Here is an 18,391-nt window from a genome sequence, read left to right as displayed (position 1 = left end):
GAAAATGATGTCCCTGGTCTGGGTTCTCTCTCATTTTTCTTAGGGTGTGTCTACATTGCGAACCAACTTCGAAGTTAACTTTGAAGTAAGAGGCTACTTCGAGGTAGCCAGCAGAGCATCTACACACACTTTCCCTTACTTCAAAGTTCATTTTGAAGTAAGGGAGGCTAACTTGAAAGTTACTACTCCATTCCCGGGAATGGAATAGTGGCTTACTTCAAAGTTTAACTTTGAAGTTAATGTGTGTAGATGCTCTGTACTCCTTACTTCAAAGTCAGGAGTCCTCCAAGGAGCCCCCCCCCATTGGAGGATGGAGACAGTCGGCTAGCCCACGCAGGACTCTATGGTCCCTGCTGGCTGCCTTAAAGGAAGCAGCTCCCAGGTAACCCCAGGCAGGAAGCTGAGTGTGCACCACAAGCAGGGGCAGCACGAGCTCTGCCTTGGACTGCCCCTGTCCAAAGCACCTGCCAGCCTCCCTGGTGGTGGCACGGCAGGATCCCCCTCCCCCTCTGGGGGCTCCATAGGAGGGGTTTGAGGCAAGGGCCCAGGCAGGGGCCATGCCAGGAGGGGACCCCCCTGGACAGAGGTGGAGCTGAAGGACCTCCTCACTCTGTGGGGGGAGGAGGAGGTCCTTCAGCAAACCAGTGCCCACCAGCACAGTGCCGAGGCCTTCAACTGGCTGGCCAGCAGTCTCGCTGGCCGAGGGCACCCTGACCACCCCGGTAGCAGCATCCATATCAAGGTGAAGGAGCTGTGCCAGATGTATATCAAGACCCATAATGCTACCAGCCAGTCAGGGGCACAGCCTGTCCACTGCCAGGAGCTGCACAGGCTCCTGGGGCCAAGGGAGGCAGCCAGCCTGGAGCACGTGGTGGACACCAACAGTCCCCGCCATGGACAGCAGCGAGGAGGCAAGCACCCACCCTAGCCCGTGTCCCTGGTGCTTCCTGGGGGGGGCGTGGCGAGGGGGGAGCATGAGGGTTGCAAGGTAGGGTGGTGTGTGGTGTGGTGTGTGGCCAGGGGAGGGGGTGTCACGGCAGGCCCTGCATGAAGGCCTGGCACAGGGCATCCCGGACCCTGACCCCATCCTGCTGTGCCTCATGGCACAGAGCAGTGGGTGGCTGCTCATAGTCAGGCCCCCGGTCTGTGGCCCAGCCCTGCATAAAGGCAGTGACCGCAGGGACACTTGGGAGGCTGACATCCAGCCTAGTGAGGAGGCTGTGAAACTTCACCTTCAGCCTCCCCAATGGCCACTTGGCTGTGCCCCTGGAATGATTTAGGTGACCATTAATGGTGTCCTGGGCCAGCGTGGTGTGTTTGGTATAGGGCAGCATGAGCCACGGTGCAGTGGGTATGCGGCGCGAGCCACCATGCAGGGGTTCCCTCCTGCATCCAGCATCCCAGCCACAAATTCCGGAACACCTGGGTGTCATGGGCCCTGCCCAGCCACCCACACGCACACACCCAGGAAACGGCCCCTCATGTCCACCAGGGCCTGGAGTACCACTGAGTGGTACACCTTCCTGTTTATGTAGGTGCCCCCGCTGTGGTCCAGAGCCCGGATCGCAACATGCATCCTGTTAAGGGCTCCAAAACAGCTGGGGAAGCCCAGGTCCACGAACCCAGCAAGGGCAGTGTCCAGGTCCCCCAGAGTCATGTGACGCCACAGGAGCACTGTGTTGATGGCTTGGACAACCTGTAGAGGGAAGGAGGGGATGTCCATGGCCACTGGGCTGGGAGGTCTCCCACCAGGAGGCCCCTGCTCCCTTTCCAGTTGCCCCCTCCCTGGGGTGGGTCCATGCTGGGGGCTGGCCATACCTCCTTCAGCACTGCTCCAGCGGTGGCCTTGTTTTCTCTGAATTGGTGGCCGATGGATCTGTGCCTGTCAGGGGCGGCCAGCCACTATAGTGCGATGGCCACCCTCTTCTGCACCAGGAACACTGGCCGCATACTGGTGTCCTGGTGCTGGAGGACTGGGGCGAGCCAGTGGCAGTGGTCCTTGAATGTCTGCCGCATCATCCTGAAATTCCTCAGCCACCGCTCGTCATCCCAGTCCTCCAGCACCAGCTGGTCCCACCATTTAGTGCTGGTGGTGTAGGCCCACTGGCTCCAGAATGGGGGGAACAGGGGACGGACAGCATGAGGGTGGCAAGGGCCTCAAGGCTGGGTCCCAGGTGAGCCATCCGCCTGCACTGCTGATGCTGCATGGTGAGTAGCATGGCCAGCAGGCTGACGAGGATCGTGAGGGCATCATCTTTGGTGAGGGAGGGAGCTGGCATGGTCTCCGGCTTTTCCCCTGTGTATGTGCTGCTTCTGTCTTCAACCTGTCAGCCTTGAGCATGTGTGGGCTGTGGGTGCTGGGAGGGGCCCTTTAAGGGGTCAGCTGGCTGCGAGCCCAGAAGGGCTTGTCAGCCATGCAACCCCATGCCTGCATCATTTCCTGTCCCCTTACTTCGAAGTAGCGTCTAATTGTGTGTAGACGTTTAACTGTGAAGTAGGGGAAAGCCTACTTTGAAGTAAGGGAGGGTGCATTTTGTGTGTGGACGCTGTACTTCAAAGTTGCTTACACTAGTTTGTAGTGTAGACGCAGCCTTAGTGTAGCAGGGGGGGTGACTCCTTGTCTCTTCTTTTCCTTCTCATTTTTTTCCTTCTTGCCATCATTTTTCTTTGTACTTTCTATTTGTGGAAGAATCAGAAACAGTGTGGAAAAGGCTAGAGAGTTACACCACTTCTCCATGCTTCCAGTCTGCTGAGGTAAAGACTGGTGGGGGAGCATGATGTAATGATACCCAGTTTGTAGGAAGATGAAGAAAGGACAGTGGCGTAAAAGTGATGATATGTAATTTTCTCTTATGAAGGGTTTTAGCTGAGGTTGATCTGATTGTTGAACAGTACATCAGTGACACTCATATTTCTACTCCTTGGGATGGCGACAGGCTTGATTGTGTTTTGCTTCTGTCACTGTCATTTTATTCATGTCACTATTGGAAGTAAAATTTGCCTACGTTGTAATGTGTTGTGGAGATAGAGATTTCGTGTTCTTAGTTATTCAGTCTCTTTGCATGTGTACATATTGTTCTAGTGCACCTGCATTTTCATATAACATGCTTTTAATGTGGTAGTAGAGATTCTAACAAGTAACCCTTGAAACGTTAGTGGCATTAGACTTGAAGTGCAAGTAACAGTACTATTCACTTCTAGTGGAATTGTGATGACTTGTATCTGTGCTATATAAGTGACTGTGCCAAGGCATTGCCACAGTGTGAAATAAACGATTGTTGAGATTAGAGATTATTGATGTTATTGAATTTGGGAATCTAGAGGAAGTGATAAAGTTTCAGTACTGGGGTAGTATTGTATATGGTATAGTAGAGCAGAACCAAACTGGATCCCCTCTCAACTCTAATTGAGAAACAGATTTTGCTGAGCTAATGGAAATTCCTCTTCATTGCTACAAATAGTGAAGATCAATGCCATTGATGATCAATGCTTTTTTTTGTTTTTTTAAAAAAAAGCTGGAACGGCTCCTTGTCTCCCCCATCCTTGTTCCTGTGGCTGGGGCTCCTGGAGGGACAGTGGGGGCAGAGGGAGTCCCAGCCCTGCTCTGCTATGAGGCATGGGGGCTCTGCCTCTCAGCCCCATGATAGCCTTTTGGCCCTCATGCTTCTGTGGGACTCGGGGCTCCAGCTCCCAGCCCCACTGTGAAAAGAGATGATGGCATGCTGTACCGGTGCATACCATCACAAAAAAAAGCACTCTTGATGATTAAACATTAAAGTTCTACTCTTAAAATGAATGGGGTGATCACACGTCTCTTAATGCTGCTATAGTGATTTAAGAAAGATTGCATTTTTTTTCTGGCTTGCAGACTCAAGAAAACAAATGTTCATCAATTTAAATGTCAAGACTTTTTTAACTGTAGATAACTTTATCTTTATTATTATTATTATTATTATTATTATTATTATTATTGTTTATGTAAGTGAAAGTTTTTGCTTTTTCCCTACTGAAGAACCTGTAGGAAGACCTGTTTCTGAGATTCTCCATTTTTCCTTAAAGAAGATGCAGAGGAAGGATTAGGAAGAATTAAAAACCTTTCATATCTCATTGCTTTTTCTAGTGATATGTTTCTGTGTGTATTTATAACTTATGTGTGATGGTTTTCAGTATTCATTTCATGTAATTTCTGGGAAAAACAATTATAGGATTTTACATGCCTGTCAAATTGGATCAGTCAGAAATGACTTCTGCACCTGTTTCTTTGTATTAACAAAGAAAACAGCTTTTACAGAAGACTAAGGACACACTGATGCTGCGCATATACTTTCTTACTGTAAGTTTTATAATTAAGAGTGAAATAATGACCAAAAAGGACAAATGAACTGTTTTTGTTGAAATGGCAAATTTTGAATAGGAAACTAATGTTTCTCCAAACTTGCTTGCTCTTGCGTGTTTTCAGATAAAGTAAAATGGAGAAAAGTTATTAATATTACTGTGAGTCTTATTGTTGGTCTAAAAGTCATTTCATGTTGGGAAGCCTCATGAATGTTGAATTTCATGAATATGGCAGCCCCCGTCTGCCAGCACTCCTTCCCAGATCCCAGGAAAAGTGGTGGCTGGCCGCACTTCTGCCCAAGGCCCCAGGAGAAGCAGCAGCTGCCAGTGCTCCATGCTGCAGAGCCTCAGGGAAGCAGCCACTCGCGAATAAAATATTGAGACTCTACTATATATACTATCTGTGGACACATAAAGACAATTTACTATCCTTAACAGCCTACAGTGAAAATAAAGATAGATATCTTTTTTTTTCACTTCTATTTCCTACTTTGTATTTCTGCTTATGTCCTTTTTAGTTTTAGATAAACAGATTTTTTTTTTCGGTCTAGAAGGAACTCTTATGATGATATAATTTGACCTATAAAACATAGGTCATAGAATTTCATCTAGTGTTTGCTATGCCTAGTCTAATAACTTGTTGCTGAACTAGAGTGTATCTTTCTGAAAGACTGCAAGTGAAGGAGAATTTACACATCCCTTAATAATCTGTTCCATTGTTTAATCACCTACACTGTTAAAAATTGCATCTTATTTCAAGGTTGCACTTTGCTGACTTCAACTTCTACCCATTAGATCTTGTGTCTTTGTCACTCAAATGGTCCCCTGATATTAAATATCTTGTCCCTTTATAGATGGTGATTTACACAGATCATAAGCAAATTGTCCCATAATCTTCTCTTCAATAAAATAATTTGAGCTCTTTGTATTTTATTGAATTAAGCGTATTTTCCAGACCACTAAACAATCACGTGGCTCTGAAGTAATGACCTTTTTCTTTATCACTTCATTTATGCTTCAAACCTATTTTATTTCAAAACATTTCCTGATTTCCTTTCTCTTCGTTATTTTAAACCTTTTTATATATTTAGTTGACATTCCTAGATACTTATTGATCCTTATATCAGTACTGCTTTTCCCTTCCTTATTAAAGTCATCTCCAGTTTTGGTCAAAGAACTTATCACTTGTTACAGCTTCCTCTACTGAAACCCCAAATGAATTTCCCCTTTCTCTCAGCACCATTGTTATCAAATCCAGAAAGACACATTTTACTGAAAAATTGTCCTAGTGACAGCATTTTACTTCTGGGAGAGTGGTGGTATGCCTTCATTTCAGGTGGCTACTGCTGGGCTGCTTTTAAGGGTGAGGTGAGATTTTTTTTTTTCTTTCATATTTATGCCTTTTACAGTGACATGCACACCCAGGTGCTTAATAACTGTTCTGTTCCACGGACCTTTGCTGGGTAACTAAATTATGTGTGCTACCAGAATACTACAGTTGTCATAATGGCATGGCGGTGATTCTCTGGATTAAAGTGGAGTTGGGCATTCCAGCAAACAACGCTTAATTCGGTTATTTGTTGCTTTGGTTAAAAAAAAAATGGTATTGATTGAACACTTAGATAATTACCTCAGTATCTAGTTGCAATGAGCCTGAATTCTGATTCAGTCCTAAGGGAAATGGTAATATTGAACTTAAAGAAGAACACCTCTGTAGTTTTAAAAAATAAATGATATACTGCAATTAATTAAGTCGTATTCCCTCAAAAATATTTTAGGGACCATGTTGCATTAAAATATGGTCGAAAGTCTGAGCAAGCAAATTCATGTGTACATCTAGCAATCTGAGCACAGATGTAGTCATTCCATTTTAAAGCCATTTTTTGCCAGTGCAGGTGGGCCTCTTACAAGTTTCTTAACATCTGGTATAGATTAGGATACAGGGAGTGTTGCTGCATTGGGATGTATAACAAAGAATGATTTGAATGTATAACAAAGACCATTTTAATGTAAAATTAAATATGTCACCAAAATAATAGATAATACCACTAAAATAATAAGAACTTAGAATAACTTTGAATGCCCCTGCTTGTGTTATATTGCTTGTAGTGGGTTTCTCATGCCCTAATCTGTGTCTGCTTGAATGCATTGATAAAATGGTCACTGTGCTCTCACTGAGATCATGTGTACACTATGAACTTCAGTTGACCTATGTTAGGTTAATTTACAGCCTCTGCTGTAATTTAGTGTTTCGTTTGCATACTACTGTCTTTCTGCCAGTGGTGCACATTTTCATCAGGAGAGCTTCCACCTATATTATGCTGTAATATTTAGAGAAGAAGTGAGATTTTTTGGGGGGTGGGGGCAGGGGTCAGAGCTACTGACCCTCAGAAAAATCAGGCAAGGGCCATGTGAAAGTGAGAAGCAAATTAAAAAAAGAAAAAATACAAAACCCTCATTGATGCGCCCCCCTCCCTGAGACACCTCACTCTCCTCATGCTCCAGCACCATGGGCAGGGGAGTGGAGAGGCAGGGAGGACTAAGGTTCAGGACTTCCCCTAGGCCAGATGAACTCTTCTGGAAGCCTGGGGTGGGCCTAAAAATTGGGGTGTTCAAGTTTCAGTGTGTGGGGAGGGGGCTGCTGGGGAGTAGGTGTGGGGACTGGATGGGAGGGAGGATACATAAGTTGACTGGGGTCAGCAGTGGCGGGGGTTCAGGAGTGCGCTGGAGGTGAGAGGTCTGTACAGTAAGGAGAGTGCAAGAGGGGCCTGGGGTTGAGGTCTGTCAGGGAGGAAGGGTGAAGGAACAGGTTTGTGGTAGTGGTCTGAGTGGGAGGGGAGAGTACAGGAACAGGATGGGTTTTGGGCATATGAATGGGAGGGATGGTACAGGAGCAGGGTGGGCATGGGGGTATGGGTTTGAGGGAGGGTACAGGAGCAGGGTGGGCATGGGGGGTATGGCTTGGAAGGGGAGGATACAGGGAACAGGCTGAGGGTGGGGATCTGGGAAGGAGGGGCGTGCAGGAGCAGGGTGGGATTCTGGGGGTGGGGTGGTTTACCTCTGTATGCCACTCTGCAGTCATGTCTGTTGGCTGGGGGAACAGCAGCACAGGGAAAAGCATCCTGGAGTGGCTTTTTTCCTGTTGCTCCCAGGTATAGTGCACTCCTCTGCCTCCCCCACCAGTGCTATGAATGGCCAGAATTTTGGCCAGTCAGAGTAGCTGGGGTATGGGGAGGAGGAGTGATGGATCTGCAGAGTCCCATCCCTGGCTTGCCTGACTCTGGACTATGAGGCTTGGGGCATCAGACTTCCCACCTGCCATGTGCCAGATCCTGGGGAGGGAAGTCCTGAGTCTCCTGGGCTGAATCCTGGCAAACCATCATCCGGATCCAGACCGTGGGCCAGTGGTTGTCCACCTCAATTTAGAGCTTGGCTGTACTATGCTACATATTTAACATACAATACGATTTGTGCATTTATTGTAAAGTTCTTGGTAATGTTTATTCTGTATTTTCTATTACAGAGTTTCATTTTCTTTAAAACCATTTGTTTCTCTTGTAAACTTGTGTTCAGTGGGCTGAACATTTCCACCTGCTATGATTTATCTGTTTTAGCTGTGGTAGTAAAACAAATTAATTTTATGATTTTTGGGAAGATCTTTACAATTTTTCATTAGATGACTTTTTTTTTTTTTTTTTTACTCTGAAGATTAAGGTTTGGTTTATACAGTTAAGGTGTAGCTAGCAGCTGTCTGACAGCAGCATTTTTTAGTTGTTCCCCATGAACTGCTGAAATCAGTTGGAAATTCAGGATTAATTTTATGCACTGTTTGTCTGTCAGTTGTTTCCCTATAACACTGCATGCTGTTTGGCTTGGTAAAGAATTTCTTGAAAATATGTGGTTCAGATTTTAATTACTTCTTTTTAATACCATACATTATGCAAAAAAATTCATTTTATTTGTTATGTAGAATTCTGATATCTAGCTTAAGGATGGTTATATAGAATAGAGTTAAAATAGAAGGAATTGTAGGAAAGAAGGTCAAGGAAGAAATTTAGCTAGCTTATCTAGGTGGTTTATTTTAAACTATGACTGATATACTTTCCTCTTCAGTAGAGTTCCATGGGGAGAAAAGGGGACTGGTTCCAATCTTCACTCATTTGTCACATGACTGAAGGTATTTCTCTTAGTATACCTAATGGCCTTGTTGCTTGTCTCCCCCCCCTGCATTTTAGGGATTACTTTTGTATATTGTAAACTTGATCAGGGTGAGCAAACTAGGGGGCAGGCCACCTTGGGGGAGGACATGACATTTCATAAGGGAGGGGAGTACAGCATGATTGGCTGCTGTGTGTCAGGCTCATCCAACTCATTAAATACGTTGAAACATATTACTGTTACGTATGTGCATTCACACTTATGTACCAATCAATACACTTTTTACATTCTGCATGCTTATTTTTTTACACATGCTGAAAGGGTTTGGGTTTTTTTTTTCCCCATATGAACATAACCGAAATTTCCATCTATTTGGATTATATTACACAGATTGCAGGGGGCTCTGTTAATTGCAGGGATGAAAAGTAAGACCTGATGTAAAAAGTTTGCTCACCTCTGAACTAGATTATTGATTAGTCAGCGTTTCGTAATTTACAAAAAGAAGAGCCAAGGGTGTCCTTATGGCATAATAATTAGTAGTATTCATAAAGATTGGAAGGCTACTTCAAACTTCACAAGTTGGGAGACATCCTTCAGGCTTTATCATCTATGCCTATGTCTCTTGTCCATAGGCTATGTCTATACTAGAGATAGAAGTTGACTACTGTTACACAATTTTAGCTATGGGCTTTTTTTTGTTAACTACTAATATCTGGATAATTTGTAGCAGACATAAAAGTATGGAAAACTATGTAATCTGTATAATTAGTGGTGCTTCAAGATAAAGTATCTGGAACCTACACCTACTTCCTCTCTGTCTTCATAATCGAGCAATAGGCAGGTATGTCCTCTTCCAGTGAGTTGTGTTGTAGTCATGGTGCAAAAGGTGAACACAAAGGGAGAATCCAAAGGACCTAGGTGTGGATAGGATTTGATAGGGCATTGATCGTGATACATCTGAATAACACTGGGTTTTAAATTATGTGGGTCTCCTATGGACAGTCTGACTTACTAATACTTGGATAAGAGACCTGTAGAAACTGGTGTTATTCAGTAGGCAGTGCTCTTCTCTTTGGGGTGCTATTGGCCAACTGTCTCAGCATGTATGTGTGTAGATACAGGATCACAGCAATATAGAGCTCAGAGACTTTGACTGCTTCTACCCATGCCACCAACCATAAGAGGTGCCATGGTAATGAGGCAATTGGAAGCAGGCTAATGAGGCGCTAACATGCATATTTGGCACCTCATTAGCATAATGGCAGCTGCATGAATTTCAAAGTGCAGACTTCAAATTGCAGATTGACAGTGTAAATGGGGCAGCTTCGAATTAAGTGCCCCACTTCAACACTCCTTTACTCCCACAAAACTAGATCGTTGTTTACCTTTTGAATGTCAACTCCCACTCATTTTAACTTGTTTTGACTTTGTCTACTCAATTAAAGAGTCCTGTGTTATCAGGTGTATTTGCCTTGAGAAGAAAACTGTATGTGATGATTGAGCAAAGTCTTAACTACGTTTGGACAAACCTTGTGTTGTGTTACTATTTTTGTGAATTTTAGTGAAACTTTTTATTGAAACTTTCAATCACATTTTGCCTGTTTTGTTTTTGTTTTTCCTTTTTCTTACCTTTCCCCCCCCCCGCAAATTTTGGTGCATACAAATCTGTTGTTGATCAGTGCCTGAAGCCTCTATAATATGTCTAGCATGTCTCCATCAATTAAAAATGCAAGTGGGTCACCTGAAACTCAGTACATTACTCAGTAGTTTCTCTTGAGTTGACAGCTAGCTCTGAAAACCCTTTGAGAAAAGTAGTCCTGCAATTACCATTGAATTAGTTCTCCTCAGATCCACTTTTTGCAAGGTGTTTCATTGCTTCTTAATGTATAGATGCTCTTTGAAGAAGAGAGGGAGATAACATACCAGGAGCCACCATCCTCCTTAATTTTTTTGGTGATTCTTAAGTGAATTAGTGAGTAAATTGATGGCACTGATTGGCAATTAAAACTGTTGAGAACTATCTCTCATTTTTTGGGGTGCTGCTACAGTGTGTGGCGGTGGTGGTGGGGGCTTCATGGACACTGTAAGTATTAAAATGCCGCTCAGTTTCCAGTTGTGCATACCCACAAAGGTATTCATTCTGAAATTGCATGAACTCATTTTCCTTTGTGAAAAATGTTGCCTTAAATATGTAGTAGTTTATCGTAAATTTTTATTCACTTATCTGCCTTCTTCCTCAGTTGATGCATTGCAATGCTTGTAGTAATATTTCACTCAAAAATAGAACAGGATATAAGATGCCACACTTACATCCCCTCATTTAATGAGTATATACCACTTGCTGATAAGGTGGCCTTTCCAAAAGTTTTGGTTGTAAAAAGTTTATAAATCATTTATTGGGAGACTAAATACTGGATTATGGATCTTTAATAACTGATTTATTGGGGGAAAGATACCAGGTAAGTAATTATGTTATATAACAAAACGATAAGAAGAAAATAAAGCAAACATAAATATCACGTGAAAGTTAATTTGATTTACTGTTTAAAACGTTAATTGTTTTAGCTAAATTCTTGTAAAATGATATGGTAAGGACATTGAATCATCTGACACTTTTTTTTTTTGTAGAGCTAAGTTCAGAAAACCTCAGGACTTGCTTTAAGATCATCAATGCATATATTTTTTTATCATCTTCTGAATTTCTACAGGTATGTTGTGAAATGAAGTTACTGTTTTATAAAACTCTGTTTCATTTTAGTAGTAGTAGTGTATTGTGCCAAAAGAGGCTTTTATCCTTTTTCCCATAAAGGACAGATTTTTCATATTAAATATTATTTTGATGTACTTGGATAAAGCTTAATTTTGAACTTAAAGTGCTGAGTATATACCGTTCCCAGTTGAAGTTGAGCGCTCAGCATTATTAATGAGCAAACTTTCTCAAGTTGGATAGCCAAAAATGAAACATGGTAAACTTTGGAACTGTTTTTTATACATATAATTATATGACACCTGTGAAAAGCTACATAAGGGGGATCTTCTGGGCCCCCACTGGAGGGAAGAAAAGAGACATAGTACTGAGAATTAGGTAGTCTGCAGAATGGAAAAATATATAAAAGGTGACATATGGAATGGAAATTCAGACTGAAAGAATGGAATAATATAGGAGGCAAATGGACTGCAGAGTCAAGAGGAACAGAGTTGCTGAATTGGATGGAAAGAGGGAGAGCTATAGAGGAAAAGGTCAGAAGTTGAAACAGAAATAACAATAAGCAAAAGAAAATCCTTAGAGGAAAAAGGAGAAGGTGGAAGAACAAAGATGGAGAAAAAAATAAACAAAGACACAACTTTAATTACTTCAAAATGTATGTTGTTATCCACTCTTTGAATTTATATTCAGTTCCTGCCAAATAATATTTCTAAACATCTGCATGCTGTACTATCTGTAGATTTCAACAGGAAGTAAAAGATTTCGAGTTTATCAGTATGCCTTTTCCAGGTATTAGTCCACATTCTAAGATTTGATACACTGCTAGTAGTAATCAAATTAGAATGACAGGATCTTGTATACTTAAGCATTTTTAAAGGAGAGGCATGTAGTTCTCCCACACTACTGTGTAATGGACCATTGTTCCTCTCTAGTAAGGTACTGTATGGGCTTCAGAACCAGGGGGATTTTTTTAAATTACTGCCTCAGAAAGAGTAAGCTGCCAACAACTTCCAAACACTCAGTGGTCAGTCATCTGCCTGTCACAGAGTCAACCCACTAACAGGGTTCCTCCTCCTGGCAGTTCTGGGGATTAACTCCTTCCAGGTTGCTGTGCCCTCCTCTGGCAGTCTCTCAGCAATGTGCTCTTTTTTTGTGACTTGGTTTTCCAGCCAGGTCATTGGTTCTCTCCTTCTGGGGTGACAGAATATTTCAGGGCAAATCAACCCAGGAAGTCTGTTGTCCACTACCTGGCCTATGCCATGTCTCCAGCAGCAGGCAGAGGACTCTAGATCCACCTATTACTCTAAGCTGTAGCTCATGGGCCCTCACTTCACAGCCAACGTCCATACTGTCTTATTCCTTGCTGCTTTTACCCAAGTCTTTCCTCCTTTCTGGCGCCTGTGCCCCTGATCTGGGTTTGCCAGCCCTTACTCTTTTCTCCAGGGAGTGATTGCAGACTGTTGCCCTGCAGCTTCCAGCTGCGGTCAGCTACAGGGCTTTATATAGGCCCCACCAGTTTCTGCTCAGCTGAACTGCTTCTTAACTCCTTATCCGGGTGCATCCTGGAGAATTAATTGGCTCAGCTAGCCACATTAACCCTCCAGGGCTTGCAGAGGGGAGGACATGAGCAAAACCACATCATGCTGCTCAGGAAATTGTGTACTGTGTTGCCCCTCATCAAATCTTCTTTTCTGGAAAAGATTTCCAAGAAGGTGGTAGGCGGCCAGCTCCAATGTGACACTCGTAGGCTGGACTTCATCCACTAGGTATGCAACCCTGTGGCACAGAAAAAATGCTTTTATTTGTAGCATTAGTCACAGGGCAATGGACAGAAGTCAGACTGCTACAGTGGTCTGTGCTCCTAGTGCATGTGTCTGCAGCCTGTCTCTCTGGAGTCTTATGCAGCTCTTTAAGGACTTTCTTGTGGCTCCCAATGGTATAATTGCAAAGTTTAAAAAAAAAAAACAAATCCCTCCTGGTTATTTTTGATAAAAGCCCAAAAGTAACAATTCACATCTTAAATAGCAAACAATATGTGATCTCAAAATGTTGGCTAATTGCCCCTAGCATTCTCCAGCGAGGAGTTTAGAGAGTGAAAGTCAAGAAGACATGGCACAAACACACAAAATATAAGGAAATAGAATACGTAAAAAGTTTGTGAACATCCTGCAGTAAACATGTATCACATTACAAATCATTGTGTGTGCTCTATTCTTAAAATAGGTGTTACAAAATGTATGGTTTAACATTATTTATTAAGGACCATCTTGTATTCACATGCACTGAGGTTCTTGAATTATGAAGTTTTTAACCAAATTGGAAAAACAGCTCTTCTTGCTATTTTGGTTCCCAAACCCTGTCCTGGGATATTGCTGAACTAACTACAGACAATACCCTTTAGAACACATAGAATCAAATGAAATAGTTCCACTTGGTTTTCTCAGTACTATCTCTGGTAATAGTTTTTGTTGACTGCTTTTGGTTTCTGAAGAGTTTCTTTCATAGATTCCAGGAGTAATCTGATCACTTTTTCTTTCAGTGATTGATAGGTGTATATGTGGGACAAAATTTTTAGTAACTTTTGAAAAACATATCTGTCTCTTACTAGCCTGTGGATTCCTATAATTTAAATATATAAATCCACGCCAAATGTTTTGAACTATATTTAATTGATACACTATCAAATCACCTTCATATTCTCCTGTTTAAAATATCTTGATTTTCAGTTTTCCTCTTTATTTATTGTTACTGTAATCGACCAGTAGATGGTACCCAATTGCAAGAAATTGAGTCCTGGAGGCTCAGTAGCGTAGGGGAGTGGTTTTCAACTCTTTTTTTCATTTTCAGAATGCTTAAAAATGTTTAAATGGAGGTGTGGATTCCTTTGGAAATTTTAGACGTAGTTGAGCATTCTCACAGGTCCGTGGATCAGAGGTTGTATGGTTACAACAACCTTTTGCAGATCCCAAGTTAAAAACCACTGGTTGAGAGGGTCAAGAAGTCAGAGGATTTCAGGAGAGTTCAGGAGAGTGTGGTAATGGTGTGGAGGGCACCATCATGAGAGGTCTGGGGTGGATGGAGGCCTTGAAGAAAGAAAGGAGGACTCTGTTGCCCTGGTTCCAGATGAGCATATGCCCAGAGAAAACGGACTTGTGATGGGCACTGCTAGACTGGGATGAAATACTTTGGACCTAGATTAACAAATAAATATTCAGTTAAGGAAACAGTTTATTTTTGCCTAATGGCCTGTATCCCCCACAATCTGTCACCAATTTGTTCTACATTACTACTGCCATTATCACATGGATTTCATATCCTCCCACACTGTAGTACTTGGCAGTCAGATTCTGTCATTCTTATGTACAGGAAGAGTGGTTCCTTATTCACCTAGTAGTTCCACTGATTTTAATTGGGCTACTGGCTGAGTAATGTACTGCTTTCTGTGAGCAAAGGTGACAGAACCAGGCCCTTGATGGCATTTTTCTATGTCTCTTTTTGTTTAAAAAATAATCATTGCAGACTTTAAGGCTAAAGGAGCCATTATGATCTGTGGCAGAATTTTCAAAAATGCCTGTATCCCACTTTCATAAATGATGTGTGTATCAACTTTTTTCTGTAACAAGCTAAAGTAGTTTGACCTTGCATAGTCTCTTATGGAAAAGATTATTTCCCAGACTGCGAATCATACTTATGGTTTTGTCCAATTTTCAACTTATTTTTTTAAATGTGAACACCAGTTGTGGACACAACATTCCAGTAGTGATCTCACCAATATCAAACACAGAGGCAAAATTACCTCCCTAATTTTCAGTATTCATTTATATGTGATCAAGGACTGTGCACACATAAGTTATACCCTTTCTTTACTGCCTTAATGTGATTAAATCGTAATGCTGCTTAGTGAGGCTAATTGTAATATTATTGAAGTGTCAGTGCTTTTTTTTTTTTTGATTAAATATAAATAGCAACTGATTAGTTTAGAAAAAACAAAGATCCTTCTTTCTTGGAAGCATTGCTTTAAAAAAAAAAAGAAAAAAAATACATATGTAGGTGGACTCTGATGATAATTCTGAGCAGTATTATTTTTTTCTTAAGATGCTAGCCTTTCAACTGAATTTTTTGCCAGTACAATAGATAATTTTTAATAACTACCATTTTCCTACAGATATAAAATTTAAATATCACACAATTTAAATGCAAGTCTTCCTGCAGTTGATGGCAAAATTCTTTGTGGTTTATGAGGAATTGCAATTATAAATAAAATTGATTGGACAGTTCATAATATGTCAAGGTTTCAATGTATTTTATTTTGCTCTTCATAGGAGATGTACAAATAACTGTTTTGGTTTCTATTTAATTTCAGGTGTATTCAGGTGATTTGTGTCGATCATTTTGTGAGCTTTTAAAGGACATAACTACTGAAGGTCAAGTTCAAGTGCTGAAGGTAATTGTGTATTGTTATTTTTTGTCTCCAGTGAAACTGAGTTTAAAAAAAAAAGAAGAATCAATAATGTTTTACGAAGAGCAAGCTATTGTAACACACTTAGGTATAACATTTATCTCTTGCAATCACCTTAATGCTTAAGTGGCCTGATAGAAAAAAACTTCTTATTTCATGTAGTAATTATCAATGAAAACGCAGGGGTTTTTGACATTGAACATACAGATGTTTGACATGCAGATTTTATCATGCTTACATGATGAAATAATATTAGCAAAGTAAGTTATGAAGTCTTTTGTAATATAGAAACTGAGCAGGAAAGAAACAGTAAGATTGGATTTTTAGAAGAAACAGGAAGAGGTCATCGAGTCTGGTCCCCTCCACACATGGCAGGAACAAGCACCATCGAGACTATCCTTGACAGATGTTTATCTAGCCTACTTTTACATATCTCAAATGATGGGGATTCCACATCCTCCCTAGGCAATTAATTCCAGTGCTTCACCACCCTGACATTTAGTCTAGTGTGACTGTTTTCCTTACACTAAATATGGGGCACCTGTTAAAATTACTCTTATTCAAGTGAGTTCCAATGTTAAAATTAACATCAATTTGACTGAGCCTCTGGTATTATTTTTATAGTTTACCTTCTTTAAGCATTGAGGATTCACATGGGGAGAGGTGACACACAGACCTACAGTCTTATATACACTTCTGTCATACGCAGGTGGAATGACTAACTGACCTGACTCTCCCTGTTATTCATGTCTGGCTGGGCTCTTCAGACAGACCCACCTTTCCTGTTGCCTGGCTTTGTGATTTCCTGGGGGAGGCACACAAGATCATATGCTTTTTCCCCTCTAACCTCCCTCTCCCCCACCAATCTGCCAGCATGGTCTTGGGCTTTTACACCATGCTGGATCAGCCAGAGAGAGTGGAAGGAGAGGAGCCTGCTGGCCAGGTTGTTGATGATCTCAGTGCTTTGACCAGGGGCTGGTTCTTCGCACACCTCTGGGAATGGGATGTCCGTATTAAATTTCATCCTATTTTGTGCAGACCACTTTTTCATTTTGTTCAGAGCATTTTGTATTTTCATATTATCCTTCACAGGACTTGCAACTCTTCCAGCTTGGTATCATCTACAAACTTTGAATACTCTCTGTGCCGTTATCTAAATAATTGATATCTAAGTAAACTGAAGCAGTCCCAGAACTGATCTGTGTGAAACACCACTCCTTATATCCTCACAGCGTGTCTGTGAATCATTCAGAACTACTTTGAGAACAGTTATCCAACCATTTGACTGTTGCTTATTATCTTCTAGATGCTTGCAAGTGAATTTCTTAATTATTTGCTCCACTATCTTTCCTGGTACACAAGTTAAACTGACCGGTCTGTAATTCACTGGGGTTGTCCTTATTTCTCTTTTTCATAGATCGGCATTATATGTGCACTTTTTTTAGTCTTCTGGAATCTCTCCAGTGTTCCATAAATTTTCAAAAATAATAGCTAATGACTCAGATACTCCTCAGTCAGCACCTTATGTATTGTAAGATTCATTTCCTCAGGTCCTGATGACCTGACGACATATAACTTGTCTAAGTAATTTTTAACATTCTTTCTGTATATTGGCTTCTGAACATTACCAGATTTTCACTGGCATTCACTATGTTAGGCATCCAGTCACTACCAATCTTTCTGGTAAAAACCAAAACAATGAAGTCATTAAGCACCTCCACCTGTTCTACATTATCTGTTGTTGTTTCTCCTTCTTCACTGAGTAATGGTCCTAATCTCTCCTTGGTCTTCCTGAATGTATTTGCAGAATCTTTCCTTGTTACCCTTTGTTTTTAGCTGGATTGATCTCATTTTGTGCCTTCGTCTTTCTCATTTTGTCCCTATATGCCTGTATTATTTGTTTATAGTCATCCTTTGTGATTTGACCTAGTTTGCACTTTTTGTAGGACTCTTTTTTGTTTTTTAATGTTCAGATTATCCAAGATCCCTTGTTTAAGCAGGTGCTTTTTTTTAACTGTAGTGCCTATGTTTCCTTTGCAGTTAAATAGTTTGCTGTTCTGCCTTTAATGAAGTGTCTGAAAAACTTTGTACTGTCTTCCATTGTTTTCCTCTTAGACGTGCTCTCCATGGGATATTGCCTACCTGTTCCCAGAGTTTGCAAAAATCTGCCTTTGTCATTAAACAGCTTTTATGTGCAATATTACAGGTGGGCCTGAAATTTAAGTATAGACATCTGATTTAGCCATTAAGATGGGGTTTTTTTACACATTCTAAAATGGGGTGTTAGAGTGTAGCCTCACATGGAGTGCCCTCCTGTAGCAGATGATGACATGACAGACATGGCTGCCTCACTTTTCCCTGTCAGAGTCCAAGGTAACTTCCCTTTAGGCTCTCTTACCTGAATAATTCCCTTCCGTAGGGTCATTTTGTTACCAAAATAGTTAATTTAATCTCAAGAAAAGTTCCAGTTGATTTCCTGCACCCAGGTAGCGTAATCCATGAAGACCTGCTCTCTCTGACGACTTACTGTGATTCCCAGCCTCTCTTCTGGGAGTCCATCCTTACCCTATTCTGCTCCACCTTAGCTCTACGTTAGTCCTCTTCTGTCACTCTACTTAGGACAGCTCACCCAACCTTACCAGTTAGAGTGCAACTCCTGCTCTTCCCAGCAGGAACACCACAGATTCTGTGCTGGGGATTCATCCTTCACTCTCCTGTTCCTCTCACTGTTA

General features: G+C 41.7%; 1 protein-coding gene across 4 annotated transcripts in view; it reads left to right on the top strand.

The window, feature by feature from the left end:
• The window catches only part of IPO11 (importin 11), a 220,166-nt gene that overhangs the window by 87,265 nt on the left and 114,510 nt on the right, over positions 1-18,391 (top strand). For all 4 annotated transcript variants that reach the window (XM_074995524.1, XM_074995526.1, XM_074995525.1 and 1 more), the window contains exons 23-24: positions 11,122-11,201; positions 15,564-15,644. In XM_074995524.1, coding sequence (XP_074851625.1) covers positions 11,122-11,201; positions 15,564-15,644 — 161 coding nt within the window. The remainder of the gene's footprint in view (positions 1-11,121; positions 11,202-15,563; positions 15,645-18,391) is intronic.

Source organism: Carettochelys insculpta, chromosome 5, assembly GCF_033958435.1.
Source record: "Carettochelys insculpta isolate YL-2023 chromosome 5, ASM3395843v1, whole genome shotgun sequence".
Classification (NCBI taxonomy): domain Eukaryota; kingdom Metazoa; phylum Chordata; order Testudines; family Carettochelyidae; genus Carettochelys; species Carettochelys insculpta.
The sequence above is the reverse complement of the archived record's forward strand: the minus strand, read 5'-3'. Positions and strand labels throughout refer to the sequence as shown.